The sequence below is a fragment of the Lissotriton vulgaris genome, chromosome 4_1 (assembly GCF_964263255.1).
Source record: "Lissotriton vulgaris chromosome 4_1, aLisVul1.2, whole genome shotgun sequence".
NCBI lineage: Eukaryota > Metazoa > Chordata > Amphibia > Caudata > Salamandridae > Lissotriton > Lissotriton vulgaris.
The window spans coordinates 1,101,023,338-1,101,042,190 of NC_141691.1; the positions used below are offsets into that span (position 1 = coordinate 1,101,023,338).

An 18,853-nucleotide genomic window follows, 5' to 3' on the forward strand; every position below is an offset into this window, starting at 1 on the left:
TGGCTCAATACAACCTCAAGCACTGATCTGGGTCAACACTGTGCTTTTAATTAAAGGAGGGTGGGGGGAGTCCACTGGAGAGAGAGTGGTTAAGGAAAGGCCTCATCATGTTTGACCATCTGATGACGAGTGGGGTGGTCAAGCCATTTGAGGTACTGTAAAGAGAATTCCTCATCAGCCTAGAAAAAAAAAGTAAAAATATGTGCATCTGAAACACTTTTCTGTTTGAACTTCACATCTTACCGGACAACTTAAAGGATTTCCCCATACACCTTTATTTTAAGAGATTGAGTAACTTTAAGGGGGGCCATTTCAGAACTGACAAATCAAACTCTCCACAGAGTACACTGTGCAAAGATTACACTGAGGAGGATTGGTCTACTCTGTTACAGACCCACAATAGCAGTACTAGAGGCTAAACGTAAGTTCAGCTTCAAAATACTGCACCATTGGCATTGGTCTCCGCATACTGCAACGAGCCAACTTGAGCCCCACATCAAACTGATGGGAGATGCAGAGATCCGAATGGACATGTTACGCTTTGTCTGCTCTAGCTCAGCTTTAAAACTGTATAGGCACAAAATCCACTGTGAAAGATACAAGTAGCACTTATCAGACATTCTCGTCATGACTGGAATCACTGCACCATACATTGGAAATCCCAGGTATCACTCACCACTGAAAGAGATGGCATTCACCAAGTTGTTCATCTTAGGATAAAATAAAGTTTGCCCATACCACCCTTACCCATGACGATTGACTCCGTGACCTGTCAACAATAGCAACTAATGGGTGAGTTTCCGTCTGTATTAGATCAACATTTTTCTGAGTCCATGAGTGACCCCTTCATCAGAGGTCTGGCAATTATGTTTTTTACGCAATTCCCCCATCCCACCACTTATGCCCAGAACGTAGCAACAATAGATTGTGACACACAATTTAACTCCCTACAGTGGAAGAACACTTGTGTAGTCATCACTTCTACACCCAAGTCTTAAGATGAGACTCAATTTATGGTATCTTTTTTTTTTGGAGGCAGCACGTTTTGGATTACAGAAAGTTTATTGCTGAACCTACTCTGGAGCAACACTTAGGAGATTCTAAAACATTAGATATTTAATCTTAGCCTTATTCAGCAATGATTCTCTTTGCTTTGGGGTAGTCCTCTGAGGGATTGGTTTGCATGATATCCGCTTAATCTCTGACAGGTTATGGATGGTTGTTTATTCAGTCCTATTACTCAACCTTCCTCAAAGTGATGTTAGGCACTGCAAATGTACATTTGCAAAACAAAATAGATTAGTAAAGACATGTAGCAGCTTCATAGCAAGGTTGTTATCAAAGACACAAGCAACAGAGATAATTAGATCTCAATATCTAATCTTCACCCAAAATGATTCAATATACCCTCAAGGTGTGGTCTTTGGAAAAAAGCTCCCTTTTCACCCTCCATTTCCCATCGTTCTCCCCACTTGTAGCACTTCCCTGCCCTCCTCCGTTACCCTCCCCTGCCTTCTATGGCATGCTTTCAGAATCCAAATCCTCACTCAATAGAAAACCTTTCTCCTCTGGTGTGGTATCCTGGTTTGGATGCCATGTCCCTTTCTCACTAACCTGTCTTGCTGCTCAGCCTATGTGGATGAATGGTGGAACGTCGGAGTGTGTGAGGTAATATAGAATGTGTGGGATGCCTGGTGGATGGATGACAGTTGAAAGAGAGGGCTGTGCTGCTCTTGGTGGGGGTTTAATGATTACATGATTTAACCTGATTATTCATCAATAAACCATCTTTAATCAGTACAACTCGGCTACAGTCTATCATATTAAACCTCAATAGGGCAACTCCACCAATTTTTTTATAAAAAAAAAATAATCCTACCCAAGCCTCGAGTTACCTGTTTTCCAACGGTGATTCAAGGTAAATCACTTAATCTTCTTGTGCATACCAAATTAAATGTGTCCGTCTGTAACATAACTGCTGCTCATGTAAAGCGCCCTCGATACCTTCGGAGAGACAGAGAGACAGAGAGACAGAGAGAGACAGAGAGAGACAGAGAGAGAGAGAGACAGAGAGACAGACAGAGAGACAGAGAGAGAGACAGAGAGAGAGACAGAGAGAGAGACAGAGAGAGAGACAGAGAGAGAGACAGAGAGAGAGACAGAGAGAGAGACAGAGAGAGAGATAGAGAGAGATAGAGAGAGATAGAGAGAGATAGAGAGAGATAGAGAGATATATAGATATAGATATATAGATATATATTTTGTTTAGTATGGTAGATGGGGAAATCTCACTTGGCTTTTGTTGAGGCAGCATGAGATTGTTACTAGTACACTAGTCTAGGTCATAAAATGCTTATTTTGTATGTATTTAAATCTTAATAAAAATTAAGTGCGACAATAAGCGCTTCTGAGACAGCGAAAGCCAAATTAAGGTTGGTTCAAATCATATAACTTACCTCTATTGTGCTGTACAAGCAGAAGTCTCCATGTAACGCCTAGTAGTCTGTTTAACTGCTTGCAGTTCAACTTCCACCCATCCATAAGGATTTCGGTGACAAACTTTCGAATCATATCCAACCAATCAGAGTCTGACTGGAATGTAGAGCTATTAGCTAATGAAACCATGATGTCACAAAGGGTAAGATTTAGCAAAAGATGGTCCAGTCCATTGAATGGGAAACCAGTCTGCTTGTAGCTGAGGAAAAAGAAAATGCAACATATTTAAGAGAAATGTCTAAGGTAGTATAGTGTCTATCCTACATTCTAAAAATATGACATCATCCACAACTTGGACAGACCATAATCTTTCCTTGGATCACATTTTCTAAATGAATCACTTAGAATACATTCAATGGTACTCCCTTAGCAGTACCACAGTGTTACAGATAAGGATTAGTTACTTACCTGTCATCTAGTTCTCATCCAGGGGTATACTCATCAAAGTCAAAATCTATGAATAACCCCCGCCCATGCGCGGAATCCCCGAGCATTTAGAAAAAAAAAATATATTATATATATATATATATATATATATATATACACATACATACATACATACATATATATGTAAAAACATATACATGCAGCCTAAAATATTTCCAAAATGGCAAAGATGCTGAAATTACATAGGTTTGCTTAGTAGTACTCTCCCAACCCCTAAGGAAGAAAGAGAGCAGTAAACATTTGTCATACAACAATGCTTTATTGCTATAGAAAAACCTGTAATTGCAGGCATTTGCCAGAAGCTGCAGCAGAGTATAAAGAAAACAAAGAAAACGGACAGCTTGCCTTTTAGGCATTAGAGTAGGGGTACCGTGCCTTTAAGGCCTGCAGGCGTCCCCTGCTCCCATGATGCACCACAGGTGGCAGTTAGGTCAGTTCTTTTTGGAGGTGCATAAACACCAGAGTAAATTCATAAGTAACATACCATAACTTTGCAGTAAGGCTCATCCGGGGAGGTGGGTGGGCCGCTTATGACTTTGATGAGAATACCCCTGGATGAGAACTAGGATTACAGGTAACTAATCCTTCTCATCCAGGGGATACTCCTTAATAGTCATTATCTATGAATAGAGTAGCAAGCCCATACCCAAAGTCTCGCGGGCGAGCAATCAAGTATACAGCAAAAAAACATGAATTAACATCACATTTATAATGCCGTCATGCAAACAAATTCCTCAAAGAGGCCTGCCCCACTTGGGAATCGGCCTGTGCATCTGAATCTAGGCAATAATGGCGGGTAAAGGTATGTACTGAACGCCATATAGCCGCCTTACAAATCTCAGATATTGGAATGTTGCGAAGGAGAGCTGTAGTAGAAGCTTTCCCTCTGGTAGAGTGTGCATGAGGTTTGCCCTGTAAAGTTTTGTTAGCTAATTGGTAAGACAGAGGTATACAGGAGACGATCCATCGTGAAATAGATCTTTTTGAAGCAGGCAGACCGGTATTAATTGACCCATAATTAACAAAGAGCCTGTCAGACTTCCTAAGTGGAAGAGTTTTAGCCAGGTAAAATTTTAAAACCCTCCGGAGATCCAGAGAGTGTAAGGACCTCTGCGGGGGAGTGGTTGGTTGAGGAAACAAAGTAGGCAGAGAGATGGTGTGATTGATAAGGAAATCAGAGACCACCTTGGGTAGGAAGCCTGGATGGGTTCTCAGCACCAACCTATTGGCAGGTGAACTTCCACGATGGAGAGACCTCTCGCCAGAAGCCAGCGCCAAATGGATTGAGCTCCCAGATACAGAACTCATGACCTTGTGCCTCCCTGCATGTTCAGATAGAACATTGTTGTTGTGTTGTCCGTCTGAACTTGAATGTGGTTGGTGCGCACAGACGGGTAGAGGGATCTGAGCGCCAGATAGACAGCCTGGAATCCAAGAAGTTGATGTGGTAGCTTCTTTCTGTCTCGGACCAGAGACCTTGTACCTGAAGCTGGTCCATATGAGCACCCCAACCCTGCATTGAGGCATCTGTTACCACTGTCTGCGATGGAGGCGACTGATGAAATGGGACTCCCTGCAGAAAACGATAACTTTTCATCCACTATCTGATGGAGTCTCTGGCATCTTGGTGGAGGAAAACACGATCTTCCCAGTGGCCTGACCTCGGAGACCATTGGTCTTCGAGTGCCTGCTACAGAGGCCTCATGTGAAGGCGTGCATTGGGTACAATGTAGATGCACGAGGCCATCGTTCCCAGTAGTGACGACACTTGCCTGGCTGTGGGGCTTTGGGTGTCTAGCAGATTAAGGCACTTCAGAAGCATGGATGACAACCTCTCCTCCGAAGGACACACGCTTGCCTCTGTGGAGTCCAGGGAGGCGCCCAGGTAGTGTATTCGTTGGGTGGGATGGAGTACTCCCTTTTTGTAGTTTACCTGCAACCCCAAGGAATGCATCAGGTTGAGACAGTAAGCAAGATGGCTCTGAAGCAGAGCAGGTGTGTAGCTTTTCAAGAGCCAGTCGTCTAGGTAGGGATAGACAAAAATCTTCCGCCTGCAGAGGAAGGCAGCCACCACCGCCGTGCACTTTGAGAATGTTCATGGGGCGGATTTGAGGCTGAATGGTAGCACTCGATACTGGAAGTGATGACGGTCTATCTGAAACCTGAGAAATTTCCGATGCTTTACCGAGACAGGTATATGAAAGTAAGCTTCCAGCAGGTCGATGGCACACATCCAGTCTCCCTGGTGAAGGTGTGGAAAGATCTGGTGCAAGGCTAGCATACAACATTTTTCCTTTCTGAGAAACCGGTTAAGCAGACGTAGGTCGAGGATAGGTCTGTACTCTTTGGCTACGCCTCGTTTTTGGACCAGAAAGTAGCGGGAGTATACTCCCTGATTTCTTACATGGGAGGGAACTCCTCTATGGCCTTTTTCATGAGAAGGGTAGAAACTTCGTCCTTCAACAGTTGACTTTGAATCAGAGGCAGGCGCTTGAGTTGGGGGGGGGGGGGGGTAGGAGACTTGAACCTCAGCAAGTAACCATGCTGCACAATACTCAGCACCCACTTGACCTTCGTTATGGTTCTCCACTCTTCCAGGTGACACGTTACACTCCCTCCCACCGGAGTGGCGAATGGTTGAGGAGGAAGCAACAACTCAAGGTTTGGGAAGCTGCCTGGAGGTGGACTGTTTATTGATATTGCCTCTGCCTCTACCAGGGCGTCTCTGCTGGAACTGAGATCTTTGCTGCATCTGGGAGGACCACTGAGGGGTTTGAACCCTCTGTTGGTAAGACCACTTGTCACCCTGACGGAAGCGCTCCTTAAACTCCTTGCGTTTCTCCAGACCCACAGCCTTAACAGTGTCCATCTCAGCCTTCATCTTGGTCATCTAGTCGTCAGCATGAGCCCCAAACAGAGATGAGCCATTGAAAGGGAGGTTCAGTATCTTCTTCTGAGCATCGAACTTTAGGCCTGTGAGGCGCAGCCAAGCCGAGCGTCGTGAGCAGACTCAATGGGAGTAGCCATGAGTGGCAAGATCAGAAGCATCCGCTGCAGCACTTATTACTTGATTGGCTACGAGCCCTTCTTCCTGTAGGATCTCGGTGAAATCCTGCCAGTCTTCTTTGGGAAGCTTCTCGGTGAAATGTGTGAGAGATTCCCGGAGAGATCCGTTATATCTCCAGAGAAGGGCAGAGGCACTGGCAACCTTCATGTTTGACGCCAAAGTGTTTCACATCTTCCTCTCATACGAGTCCATTTGCTTACTATCCTTCTCAGGGGGCACAGAGGATGAGGTAGAAGCTGAGTGGGATTTCATGGCTGCCACCACGATGACCGAATCAGCTGGTGGATCAGTCTTGATGAACAAGGGGTCTGGAGCCTTGTATTTTTGGGCAATTCTGGAGGGTACAGAACCCACCGTCGCAGGAGTAAGAAAGGTGGCCATAGCCGGTTCCAGGAATCGAGGCACCAAGTGGTAGCAGCGGTCTAGGAGCTGTCCGGAGATGCAGGGTATCAAAGATGATTGACGTGGAAACCACAGGAGTTTGCAAAGAGATGTTACGATTCTTTGCCCCCCTACCCAGAACATCTGTAAATGTAGAGATGTCATCTATGGGTGAAACCCGTGAAGGCGGTGTGGAGGAGAAGGTCGGAGAGTAGTCCCAGACGATAGATATGGCAGACTAAGACCATGTAGGAGATCTTGTGCGCCTTCTCTTATGGGGCCCGTCGCGATGACTGCTGTCCCGACCCCTGGATCTAGACCGATGTCTGGAAGGCCATCTTGGCCTGGCAGGAGATCCTGGCCTGGCAGGAGATCTTGGCCTGGCAGGAGATCTTGGCCTTCTAGGGGAAGACTTTGAATGTCTGGCCGGAGTGCTCGTCCTTGGTCCAGATGGTGAGTACGTGCGGGGGTAATCCGAGCCCGGAATACTGAGACCACCAGATACAGCACCTTGCGGACGGCGAGGAGACAAACTGCGGGATTTCCCCTCTGCAGATTTGGGGGATGCTTCCGGAGAGATCTCCACAATATGCAGCCCAGGAGATGATGACCGGTCCCCTGATGATGCTCGGGATCGGACTGTCTCGGGGACTCCGCAATACCTGTGACCTCTTCCCTTGACGTCGAGTGTTTCGACGTCGATTATGTCTGAGTGACCATCGGCGTTGAACGAGGTCTCGACGTCGATCGCCCACGACATGGGGACCTTGACGTCGATTGGCTATGACGCCGATTCAGCTGCGATTTTCCATGACGTCGTGTCGACGGCGATCTTCCTCGACGTCATGTCGACAGCGACCCTCCATGGCGCCGGATCGATGTCGATCTCCTAGACGTCGAGTGGTGGGATCTCGATGATCCTCTCTATGGCGGCATGCCAGACGGCGGCATGCCAGCCGGCGGCATGTCAGCCGTCAATACTCTCGACGCTGAACCCCTCGAGGGCAGCGGAGAGTGTCTCAACGTCGACGGAAGCCTCGACGTCGACGGAGACTTGGACTTATCAGCAGCCACAAACTTCGAGCCCGAAGTGTGGTGCCTCGACGCCGACTTACTTGGATGCGGCGGAGACTCTCGACGTCGAGATGGTGTTCCTGAAGAGTGCCTGGGCCTCTTCGACAGCGACTTCGACGTCAAATCTCTCCTCCCCTTCCTCTACCTCTACCTCTTCCTGGGGTCAGGAGAAGTGGAACAGCGCAGTTTTTGGCCTTGCTTGCTGGAAGTCTATATCCTGGGGCCTCCATGGCCACCCACCTGATGACTCTTGTCCTTTTCCTGCATAGCATGGAGTTTAATCCGTTCTCTGTCGTGCAAGGTTCGCCTGGAGAACTTCTGACAATGGTGGCACTGGTCAGGATTGTGTGTAGATGGAAGGCACACAATACACACAGAGTGTGGATCTGCCAGTGCCATTTTCTTGTCACAGGAAGGACACTTCCTAAATAAAGCTGGCATTCTGACTGGAAAAAAATCAGTGGAAGACCACAAAAATCAGTAGCAGACGCCTTTATAAACCAGAAAATGTCGAATTTTCTAAAAAAATTCTCTTCAAAAAACAGTTTTAGTCAAAAAACTGTAGAGCTCAAGCTCCAGGATCCTCTCAGAAGGAGCCGGAAAAAAGAACTGACACCTGTGGTGCATCATGGGAGCAGGGGTCGCCTGCAGGTCTTAAAGGCACGGTACCCCTACTCTAATGCCTTAAAGGCAAGGTCTCAGTTTTCTTTATACTCTGCTGCAGCCTACTGGCAAATGCCTGCAATTACAGGTTTTTCTATAGGAATAAAGCATTGTTGCATGACAAATGTTTACTGCTCTCTTGCTTCCTTAGGGGTTGGGATAGTATAGCTGCTACTATGCAAACCTATGTAATTTCAGCATCTTTGCCATTTTTGAAATATTTTAGGCTGCATATATATATATATATATATATATATATATATATACATACATACACATATACATATACACACACACACTGGGAATTCTGTACTTCATTCATCCAGTGCCCATCCTCCCAGCTTTAGATGGGGAATTCCCTTTAGCAAATTTCTAAGGGCAAAACAGAATTGTTCAGCGGAATCTCAATTCGAAAAAACCAAACAAGAAATTAAAGAGATTCCGTGCCCGAGGTTACTCACAGAAATCTTTGAAAGAGGCCGAAGAAAGAGTAGATAAAGTAACTAGAGAAGAGGCACTAACATCAAAGAAAAGTATCCCCATGAACAATATAAAGATTCCTGAGATCAGATTCATAACCAAATATTGTGGCCAATCCTATGAAATAAGAAAAATCTTGAAGATTAGATGGGATATCTTGAGACAGGACCCAATCCTAAGAAACTCCATTGGTACTACCCGAGGCATATCTTACAAACGCGGATAATCTCTAAAAGATTGTCTAGTACAGAGCCATTTGTCACCCAGGGAAACAGACTGGCTGAAAACAAATAAAGGCTTTAGGAAATGTGGCAATTGTAAGGCCTGCAGGGATAGTGTAAATTGCAATGAGATCGTTCTCCCCAAAACAAAAAAGAAATGGGAGATCAAACCCCGCATCACATGTTCTACTGAATATGTAGTATACCTTATACGCTGCCCGTGTGACCTATGGTATATAGGGTCAACAACTGCACCAGTGAAGAAACGCATTCTAGAGCACTGGCGTGCAATCACTAATAAAGACCTTTCATACAGTACCGCAAGGCATTTTAATCAATTCCATCAAAGTAAAACATCAGCGGCCAAGTACATAGGGTTTACTATCAAAAATAACATCAGGGGCGGAGATAGGTTAGCTGCATTACGAAAATTGGAGTCAAGATTAATTCTTTTGGCAGGAACACGGTTCCCAGGTGGAATGAATATGGATGAAGAGCTACACTCATCTATAGGAGAAAAAAAGAAAGAAACCCTGTAAAGACCAATATGACTGAAAGTCGCTAGACTGATTACCCACCAGATATGTAAATCATTTTTGTTTTTAATTCCCCACCCGCCCACCCTCACACCCTCACAACTGGTACCAGCTAATCAATGTGGATTATGTAACACATATTTCTGCAACAAGACCTGATAACACCTCCCCTAGACAGAATAATGCACTATTTTTACCGTTATAGCATACCAATATCTTCTCTTCTCCCATTTCTCGTAGGTCGAAAAGGGAAGAAACTTCAGAAGATTGATTATGAACTTTGTATCTGAAAAGTATGAATTTTTAGTAGAAGGAATCTACATGTATGATCAGATATGTATACAATGGTAATACAATGAGTATATGGGGAGAAAGAAAGGAGGGAGACTACAAGGGTACTATACCGACATGGTCTCATATTTTGCGAGTTATCTTATGATTTACTGTTGAAATGAAGTTGATTACAGAAATTACAGGGTACTAAACCCTAAACCAGAAACCAAACACTATGTAAAGCGTTTGGAATGTTGAGAACAAAAACGAATAGCTGGTCACTAGCATTTTTATCACAACAAAAACACGAAGTTCGTATATATGGTCAATGAGTGCAATTGATTATATTATGTCGGCGAGTTTTTCATCAAACAAATTAGAGGTATTGATTGAAATCATGCATGTATAAAATATACAAAACGAAAAAACATTTGTGTTATGGAACAATAAAGTACTAAATGTTGAAAAAATGAAAAAACACCTTTAAAAGGTGGTGTGTGAGGAATGCGGGTCATGTGACCAAGAACAACCAGGGTTGTTCGAAACGCGTTATCCTCGATCGCTTGCTGTGCCACAATAAATACCAAACAAAGGACTACGGGCTCGTTTGAATTCTTGTCGACTCACCGAATTCTGTTGATATATATATATATATATATATACACACACTAAAACCATGGACATTGCACAAACCAGGATAGACCTATACCTCAATGTAAGAAAACGGAAACTCTCAAAGTTCTTCAAGGAACATCCAAAGTACAATCCCCCATTCGACCTTAAAAGCTAAAGATGAAACAGCATATTTAACGTTGTTAAACCTCAATGCCTTGGAAGATGAAGAAATAGCACTCCAAGATGCTTTTGAACAAATTGGTGCAGGCCTAAGCAATAAACATCCAACATCAATGTAGGAAGGTGGATATCTGACTATGGTTACCCCAAACTTTTTGCCTGGTGTTTAGCTGGTTTTTGACATAGTTGGCCTGGGATCCTGCTATTCAGGGCCCCAGGCTAATTGCTCTCTCTTTAAAATGGACTCCATGTACCTTAGGTGCATACACAATTGGAACTGGTTCACCTTATAGGCCCCTGTAACAGTGTACCATAGGTGCCCAGGGCATAGGTGTAGCCAAGGCCTACCAGGGGCTGCAGCATGTATTGTGCCACCCCTGGCCTGGCCTCCATATTTGACACAACTGGCTGATCACTCAGCTGGGGTAAGTTGGTGTAATCACCTTTTACTTAGATATAGTATCCCTATATCTAACCTTAACTGGACACATGTTAACCTATAAGTCACTCCTATTGCAGGCCTTAACAATCCTGGAGGTAGAGTGCGTGGTTTCATGTGAGATGGTGCTCTAGCATGAGCTGAGCCTGTCTGCAGCTGTCGGGAACAACTCCCTTAGCTGTTTCGGGATATTGCCATACCATATACTCTTAAGTGCATTATAATCCTCGCGGTTATATGCTAACTTTGGTTTGGCTTTATCAAAACATGTCGAGTAAGGTGTCATACGATTTGGAATACTATCCCCTCGACAGTTCTGTCGACGGGGATAGCATTCCACCCTTCTAGAGGGACACGACATGTACATAACCTGTACCCCGGTTAAAGTTAACCAGAGCCTCAGCATCGCAAAATGGATGCTGCCCCCACAGACACAAGTCTGACCTCCTGCTGCTGGGAGTCCTTCCAGCGAGGGAGGCTTGGACAAAGGGTTTCCTGCCTTGGGAGGTGCGAGCACCACCACAGACAGGGTTTTGTGTATTGGGTAGGACAGGGCTGAATAGAATCAGACATGCCAGGGGCACACAAGGTGTCCTCGTGCATAAGCCAGTCCAAACCGGTGCTGGGGCCTTCCAGCCCAGTCCTGACGCGGAGCTGGACAAAGGAAAGGGGATGTAACCACCCCCCTTCCTGGTCCCACCCAGAGGAAGGACGTAGCAGGTGATCCATCCCTCAGATTGGTAATAAGAGTGGGAGTAGTGCCATAGCACCTCAGATCATCCTGAATCAACTTGAAAATAAGAAGACGACTGGACTTCGACATTCTGCTGCACAGAAGACTGAAGAGCATCTCCCGTGTGGCCTAGGAGTGGCCACCCTGTGAACACAGGCACCATCCAGCAACTCAACGTCTGCTTTGCCGCCGCCTCCTGCCGGAGCCCGAGCCCAGAGCCTGACGAGACCCCTCCCAGACTTCTCACCGCCCGATCCACAGTCCCTGCAAAGAAGGGACCCGTGGAGGCACCGAGAGACGTGGGACCGGACATCTCGAAAGACCTCCGAGAAGCTGACTGCGCAGCACCCGAGGCACCCTCGATGCTGTGCTTTGGGGATTGAGAAGCCCCACAACCTAGCAGCCCTTGTACCGAAGATCAGCCCCCCAGCATCTCCACGATCTGCGTGGGTCCCTTTTGCATCGTGCCACTCGACGCGCCCATCTTGGCGACGAAACCTACAATTTACACTGCGGGTCTGGTTGCTCCAGACTTGCCCTCGCTCCTGTACAAAGGAGCACCTGCTCTGACCTTGCTGGTCCGAGTGAGAAGCTCGCATCGATTCCTGCTTGGCTTGCATTAGCCAAGGCCTGTTTGCTCCGAACAAGAAGCCGACAATGCCAGCAGCTAGAGCCTTCGTGGGACAGCTCGTGACCAACGCCTGGACGTCCTCGACCCTTCGTGTCCACTTGGCTGCAGAGACAATCTTCACCTCATCGCCTGTTTGCACCCGACATCGCCTGGTTCCATCCTGGTTCCATGGTAGTCACTGGCTAGTGACTTTGAATATTGTCCCTCTGCTTTCAGGTCTTCACCACTTCAGATCCACCCTTGGATCCACCAGAACTCTTCACATGGAGCCGCCTGCAGCATGTTCAGCTCCAAGCACCATCGACCTGCGTGACGAAACCTGACACTACTTCGCACCTGTGCACCCGCTTCCTGTGGGTGAGGTAACTCAGCAACGCCGGTGTTCCTACACTGGTACACACCTCTAGTGTCTGTGTCTAAAGTTTCATTCTTCTAGGTCACTCGGAAGGTTCCTTAATAACTAACTTTATAACTTTTAGGCACCATTGACTTAACATTGGTATATGCATGCACTTTCCGCACTGCACCAGAGTCCCGCGGGCCTTTCCCGACTTCATCACTGTTAGACCCGAACAGCTCCAGCGATTCCCCAGGCCCTAGGCCTACTTCCTTTCAGCTAGGTGGTTCTTATACCACTATTTTAGTATATGGTTTAGGTGGGCCCTAGGGCTCATCCATATTGTGCAACTTTTGTATATTTAAACTGTGTTTTGTTTTAACGCATTTGCTTCTGTGCTCATAAAGAGTATAGGGGAGTGTGTAGTAAATAAATATATATATATTTTCAATATATAACTCAGTGGTGTCCTTTCATTTGGTATTCAAGGGGATTTTGTATGGTAAAACAGCTTGCTTAGTCACAAAGAACGATCTCTGGGGAACAGAAACCGAGAGCCTAGCTGCTAACTATAGTCCTATTCACAACATTCATTGGGGTTGGAATAGAGGATATAGTGATAGAGAAAGAATATTGCTCTTTTTCTTGTTGTCCCCTCACTCACCAGGGTTGCCCCACGGTGACATGCTTCATCATAGGGGCCATCCCAGTCCGCTGCGGACCGGGGCGTGCTGAGACTTGCGAATTACGTAGGAGCACTTATAATTTGACTATGTGTGGTGCTAGTGTAGTGATGGAGTGGGATGTGTGAAAATGGTTAAAAATACCTGCCTAGTAAGCTCTAAATAATTTATTCTTGCTTACAGGTGGTAACGTTAAAAAACGGGGTGGAACTATTAGGATACCCAAATCAATGTATTTAGGTGTACCTATCAACTCCTGTCAACATGTTTCGTGCATCCCCCAAGCACTTCCTCAGGACTACACAGGGACCAGCCCTGTGTTCGCCACTCCTAAGAGACGCTACAATGAGTTAAATAATGTAAAAATGCTGCAATCAAAATTAATGCATGCATATAGTACGTAACCAATTGAATCACGTGGTTCCTGTAAGACAAAAAACAACTTGATAGTCAAGGGGTATGACCCCCAGTTTGTGCACACATAAATCACATATATAGGACAAAATGAGAAGAACATAAGATTATATTCCCCGTGGTCCTAAACAAAACGTTTTCCTGCATAAAAACGTGGTTGGCACCTAGCAGTGCAAGACAGACACTCATTTCACTTGCACACTCATACATTTTTACATACATGTGGTAGGGCCTAGCTGCGCCCCATGGACTCGGAGGGGTTCAGTATCCCAGCAATCTAAAATAATGGAAGCAAAAGACGGATATTTTATCTGCTTGTCTCGTTGTTGTTTGTCACGGGCTCCGTGAACGACAAAAGAGCAGCAAAAAGGCTGCCGTTGCATGCCTGATGCCTGGGTATTGTCCCAGAAAGGGAATGGTTGTTGTGGATACGGGTGGTGAAATGGTGGAGGGCCATAGAAGTATTGAGGTGGTGGTCCCCGGAAAGATGGCCAAAAATGCCCTCTATTTCTCATCCTACTCAGGAGTAGGATGAGAAATAGAGGAAATTCCCTTTCTGGGACAATACCCAGGCATCAGGCATGCAACAGCCTCGAATAGCTTCTGTTTGCTATAAATTATGTAAAAACGGTAATGGTCAACCCCTTCGGGAACAATCGCTATTAAAATGTAATTAATTGCACCTAATATGGCCGTCAATACCGACTGCGCTGTCCTCAGCGCGCTCTAGTTCCGGCCCGAGATTAATGCGGAAGTACGAGGCAACCAGGGAGTTAAAAATAACTCAGCGCCCCCGGTCAAACAACATTCGGACCGGAGAGGCGCGACTAGGTGCGAAACGAGGGAGGTATCCTGTTAGCAAGTAAGTGCAGATATATGCGGATGTGGCAGACGGAGTGCCTTTTACAACCCCGCTTTTTTGTCGATCACAGAGCCCGTGACAAAACAACGAGACAAGCAGATAAAATATCCGTCTTTTGCTTCCATTATTTTAGATTGCTGGGATACTGAACCCCTCCGAGTCCATGGGGCGCAGCTAGGCCCTACCACATGTATGTAAAAATGTATGAGTGTGCAAGTGAAATGAGTGTCTGTCTTGCACTGCAGGGTGCCAACCACGTTTTTATGCAGGAAAACGTTTTGTTTAGGACCACGGGGAATATAATCTTATGTTCTTCTCATTTTGTCCTATATATGTGCTTTATGTGTGCACAAACTGGGGGTCGTACCCCTTGACTATCAAGTTGTTTTTTGTCTTACAGGAACCACGTGATTCAATTGGTTACGTAGGTACTATATGCATGCATTAATTTTGATTGCAGAATTTTTCATTATTTAACTCATTGTAGCGTCTCTTAGGAGTGGCGAACACAGGGCTGGTCCCTGTGTAGTCCTGAGGAAGTGCTTGGGGGATGCACGAAACATGTTGACAGGAGTTGATAGGTACACCTAAATACATTGCTTTTGGGTATCCTAATAGTTCCACCCCGTTTTTTAACGTTACCACCTGGAAGCAAGAATAAATAATTTAGAGCTTACTAGGCAGGTATTTTTAACCATTTTCACATATCCCACTACATCACTACACTAGCACCACACATAGTCAAATTATAAGTGCTCCTACGTAATTCGCAAGTCGCAGCACGCCCCGGTCCGCAGCGGACTGGGATGGCCCCTATGATGAAACATGTCACCGTGGGGCAACCCTGGTGAGTGAGGGGACAACAAGAAAAAGAGCAATACTCTTTTACTATTACTATATCCACTATTCCAACCCCAATTAATGTTGTGAATAGGACTATAGTTAGCAGCTAGGCTCTCTGTTTCTGTTCCCTAGAGATCGTTCTTTGTGACTAAGGTATTTTTTGGAGGGTGAGCCTATGCCCTTTCTTCCCTCTACCTCCTTTCCTTTTGTATTAAAACAGCTTGCTTCACATGCCTTTACAGAGTTTAGCCTAAGACTGCTTTGTCCACGCTACTAGGATAGCTGCTCTATAAGGTTGACTTACAACCAATCATCATAAGGGTTGCTTGGCATGGTACAAGGTGATCACTAGAATTAGTGAGCATCACATACCAGGCCATCTTTTCACAATCAAGATTTTATCCCCAACTACAACCGGGGAATAAAATAGACCTTTTTCAAGAAGCGGTCATACATGATCTGTACAAAATGAAAAAAGAGGCTATAAAGACAATTTAACAAATGAGGAAAAAGAGGCTCTTTAAAACCTTTCTAGTGACCACGAAATAGTGATAAAGGTAGCCGACAAGGGCGGAAATATCGTCATCCTAGACAACCTATTAAGAAAGGTTACAAACAAATCCAACAAATAAAATGAAACGAGAAATTGATCAATGCATCAACAATTGGACAGCTCAAAAACTAATTGACGAAGATGAAAGAAAATATTTGGTGGTGGACCATCCAGTGATGGCCACCATATACTTCCTCCCAAAGGTGCACAAAGATGCTGTGCATCCCCCCGGAAGACCGATAGTCTCGGCTAATGGACTTTTGCTGGAACCTATGGCGAATTATATAGACCACTTTCTGCAACCCTTTGTGGAAAATTTAGAGTCTTACATCAAAGACACTAGTGATATCCTTAGAAAAAATCGATCTAATCACCTGGGATGACTCATACTACTTGATTACAATGGATGTAATCTCATTGTACACCACCATAGCTAATGACTTGGGAATAAATGCGTGTAAATACTTTCTACAAGAAAGGGACATACATTTAAGCAACCACAATCGAATGCTGATTGAAATGTTGGAAATATGTCTCACTGGTAATATTTTCCTTTTTGGAGATGAAATCTACAAACAGTGCAATGGAACGGCCATGGGCTTTTCCTGTAATCCAACCTACGCCTGCCTCACCATGGGATGGTGGGAAAAGAGGTGGCATGGAATATCTCAAACAACAAATATGTGGCAAAAATTGTTCAATGGTCATGATTCAATGTTGATTTATTAATCATATGGAAAGGAACACCAATTGAATTCCAGGAATACTTTGATATACGGAATAAGAGTATGGAAAGTCTCAAATTCACTTACCAAATGGACAAAAGTGAAGCTATCTTCCTGGATTTGAGAATATATATAAGAAAACAATAAAATCGAAACCACTCTTCATTGCAAAGCAACTGCCACAAATGCCACCCTACAAGCTGACACCTTCCACCAAAAATCACTAATTGAAAGCATCCCATACAGGGAATTTCTCCGAATACGCAGAATTTGCAGTGAGGATAATGAATGGCTGAAGCACAGTAAAAACTCAATGAAAAGATTCCAAAATCGAAAATACAGTGCCGGAACAGTGGGAAATTGTTGGAAAAAAGCAAATGAAAAAACAAGGATTGAATGCCTAACAACCAAAACAAAGGAGACAACAATCCCACCAGAAATAAGATTCATCACAGACTTCACTCAAAATTCCAAAATAATAAACTCAATCCTAAAAAAAAACTGGAAGATCCTAAAATTGGATTGCAGCATTGGGAAAATGGTGGGGGATCACCCAGTAGTGGCCTATCGCAGAGCAAAAAAATCTGAAGGATCATCTAGTGCAGAGTCATCTTGACATCCAAAACAAAAGCACAGATTGGCTCAAAACCAAAGGCTTTGTTAAATGCTAAAGTTATAGGTCTGTCAAATAGCCAAACCAACATCTGAAATCCAAATGAAGAATAATAAGATGTGGAAAATTCAAAAACTAATCACCTGCAAAAGTAGATATGTGGTGTACGTGGTTGAATGTCCCTGTAAACTAAAATATATAGGGAGCACAACGTGCGAATTGAAAAAAAGAATCCTAGAACACACGCGTGCAACCACAAATAATGCCATAGCCAGACACATGGAAACAACTCATAATGGGGACTGGAAATTGCTAAAAGTTTATGGCATTGACCAAGTATTTGAGAACAAACGAGGAGGAAATTTGGAGAAATTACTCCGTCAAAAGGAATCACGAAATATTTTAAAATTCAGTACAATGACCCCGTTTGGTTTAAATCAGTCTGAAGAATTATACGTGCATTTACAGTGAAAAACTGTCCAAATACTACAAATGTAAAAAGTAAACAATCTTCTAAATGACATCACATTACATTTAGTGATGAATTGGTAAATATGCACTGTATACTATATTGTACTACTAACAAACGGGGAAAATTAATGAATGTGTCAGATAACAATGTTGCCGATCACTGATAAAATCCCTCCGATAGTTTTGTGTATTAGGATAATCAACACGACCAATATTGCAAAATACTACATGTCCCATAAGCCCAAGGGGCAGGTTAAAGACACAACAGGAAATGATGTAATGGTCCATTTTTCAAACATGTTTAAATCACGAAAAAAATGTGTGTGGTTAGATGCCGTGATCAAGCAGCGGCTGCTGCGAAACGCGTCGGCTTTGTTTGCCTTGGAGTGTTCAAATGAAATGAAAATGGAATAAAAAGGCAACTTTACGAAAACGAGTACCTTTGGTGAGTGCGACCCTCCTTATCTGGTATCCAGAAGTCTATAGAGAGACAGAGAGACAGAGAGACAGACAGAGAGACAGAGAGACAGAGAGAGACAGAGAGACAGAGACAGACAGACAGAGAGACAGAGACAGACAGAGAGACAGAGACAGACAGAGAGACAGAGACAGACAGAGAGACAGACAGAGACAGACAGAGAGACAGACAGAGACAGACAAAGACAGACAGAGACAGACAGAGACAGACAGAGACAGACAGAGACAGACAGAGACAGACAGAGACAGACAGAGACAGACAGAGACAGACAGAGACAGACAGAGACAGACAGAGACAGACAGAGACAGACATATTAAAATCTGCACTTCCCTTTTCCGGAAAGTCACCGCCGGGTATTCCACCTTAGAAGCAAGTAGTTACCACCCCAAACCCTTAAAGAATAGTATACCTTTTGGGGAACTACTGCGGCTTAAAAAACTGCACACTCACTGAGGATTTTGAGCAAGCAGTGCAAGAATCAATAGGGAGGTTCAAATTGAGGGGATATTCTGATGACACTAAAAAGGCATATGACAAGGTTTATTCAATCTCTAGAGCAAGCCTATTCAAACATTTAAAGGAGAAAGAAGTCAGTGTAGATACAACTCCTCGCTTCATCACAACTTTTTCTAATGATT

The 18,853-nt window shown here is 44.5% G+C and overlaps 1 protein-coding gene across 2 annotated transcripts in view; it reads right to left on the reverse strand.

Moving 5' to 3' along the window:
* The window catches only part of TEX10 (testis expressed 10), a 591,356-nt gene that overhangs the window by 514,261 nt on the left and 58,242 nt on the right, over window positions 1-18,853 (reverse strand). For both annotated transcript variants that reach the window (XM_086965321.1, XM_086965322.1), the window contains exon 5: window positions 2,457-2,695. In XM_086965321.1, coding sequence (XP_086821447.1) covers window positions 2,457-2,695 — 239 coding nt within the window. The remainder of the gene's footprint in view (window positions 1-2,456; window positions 2,696-18,853) is intronic.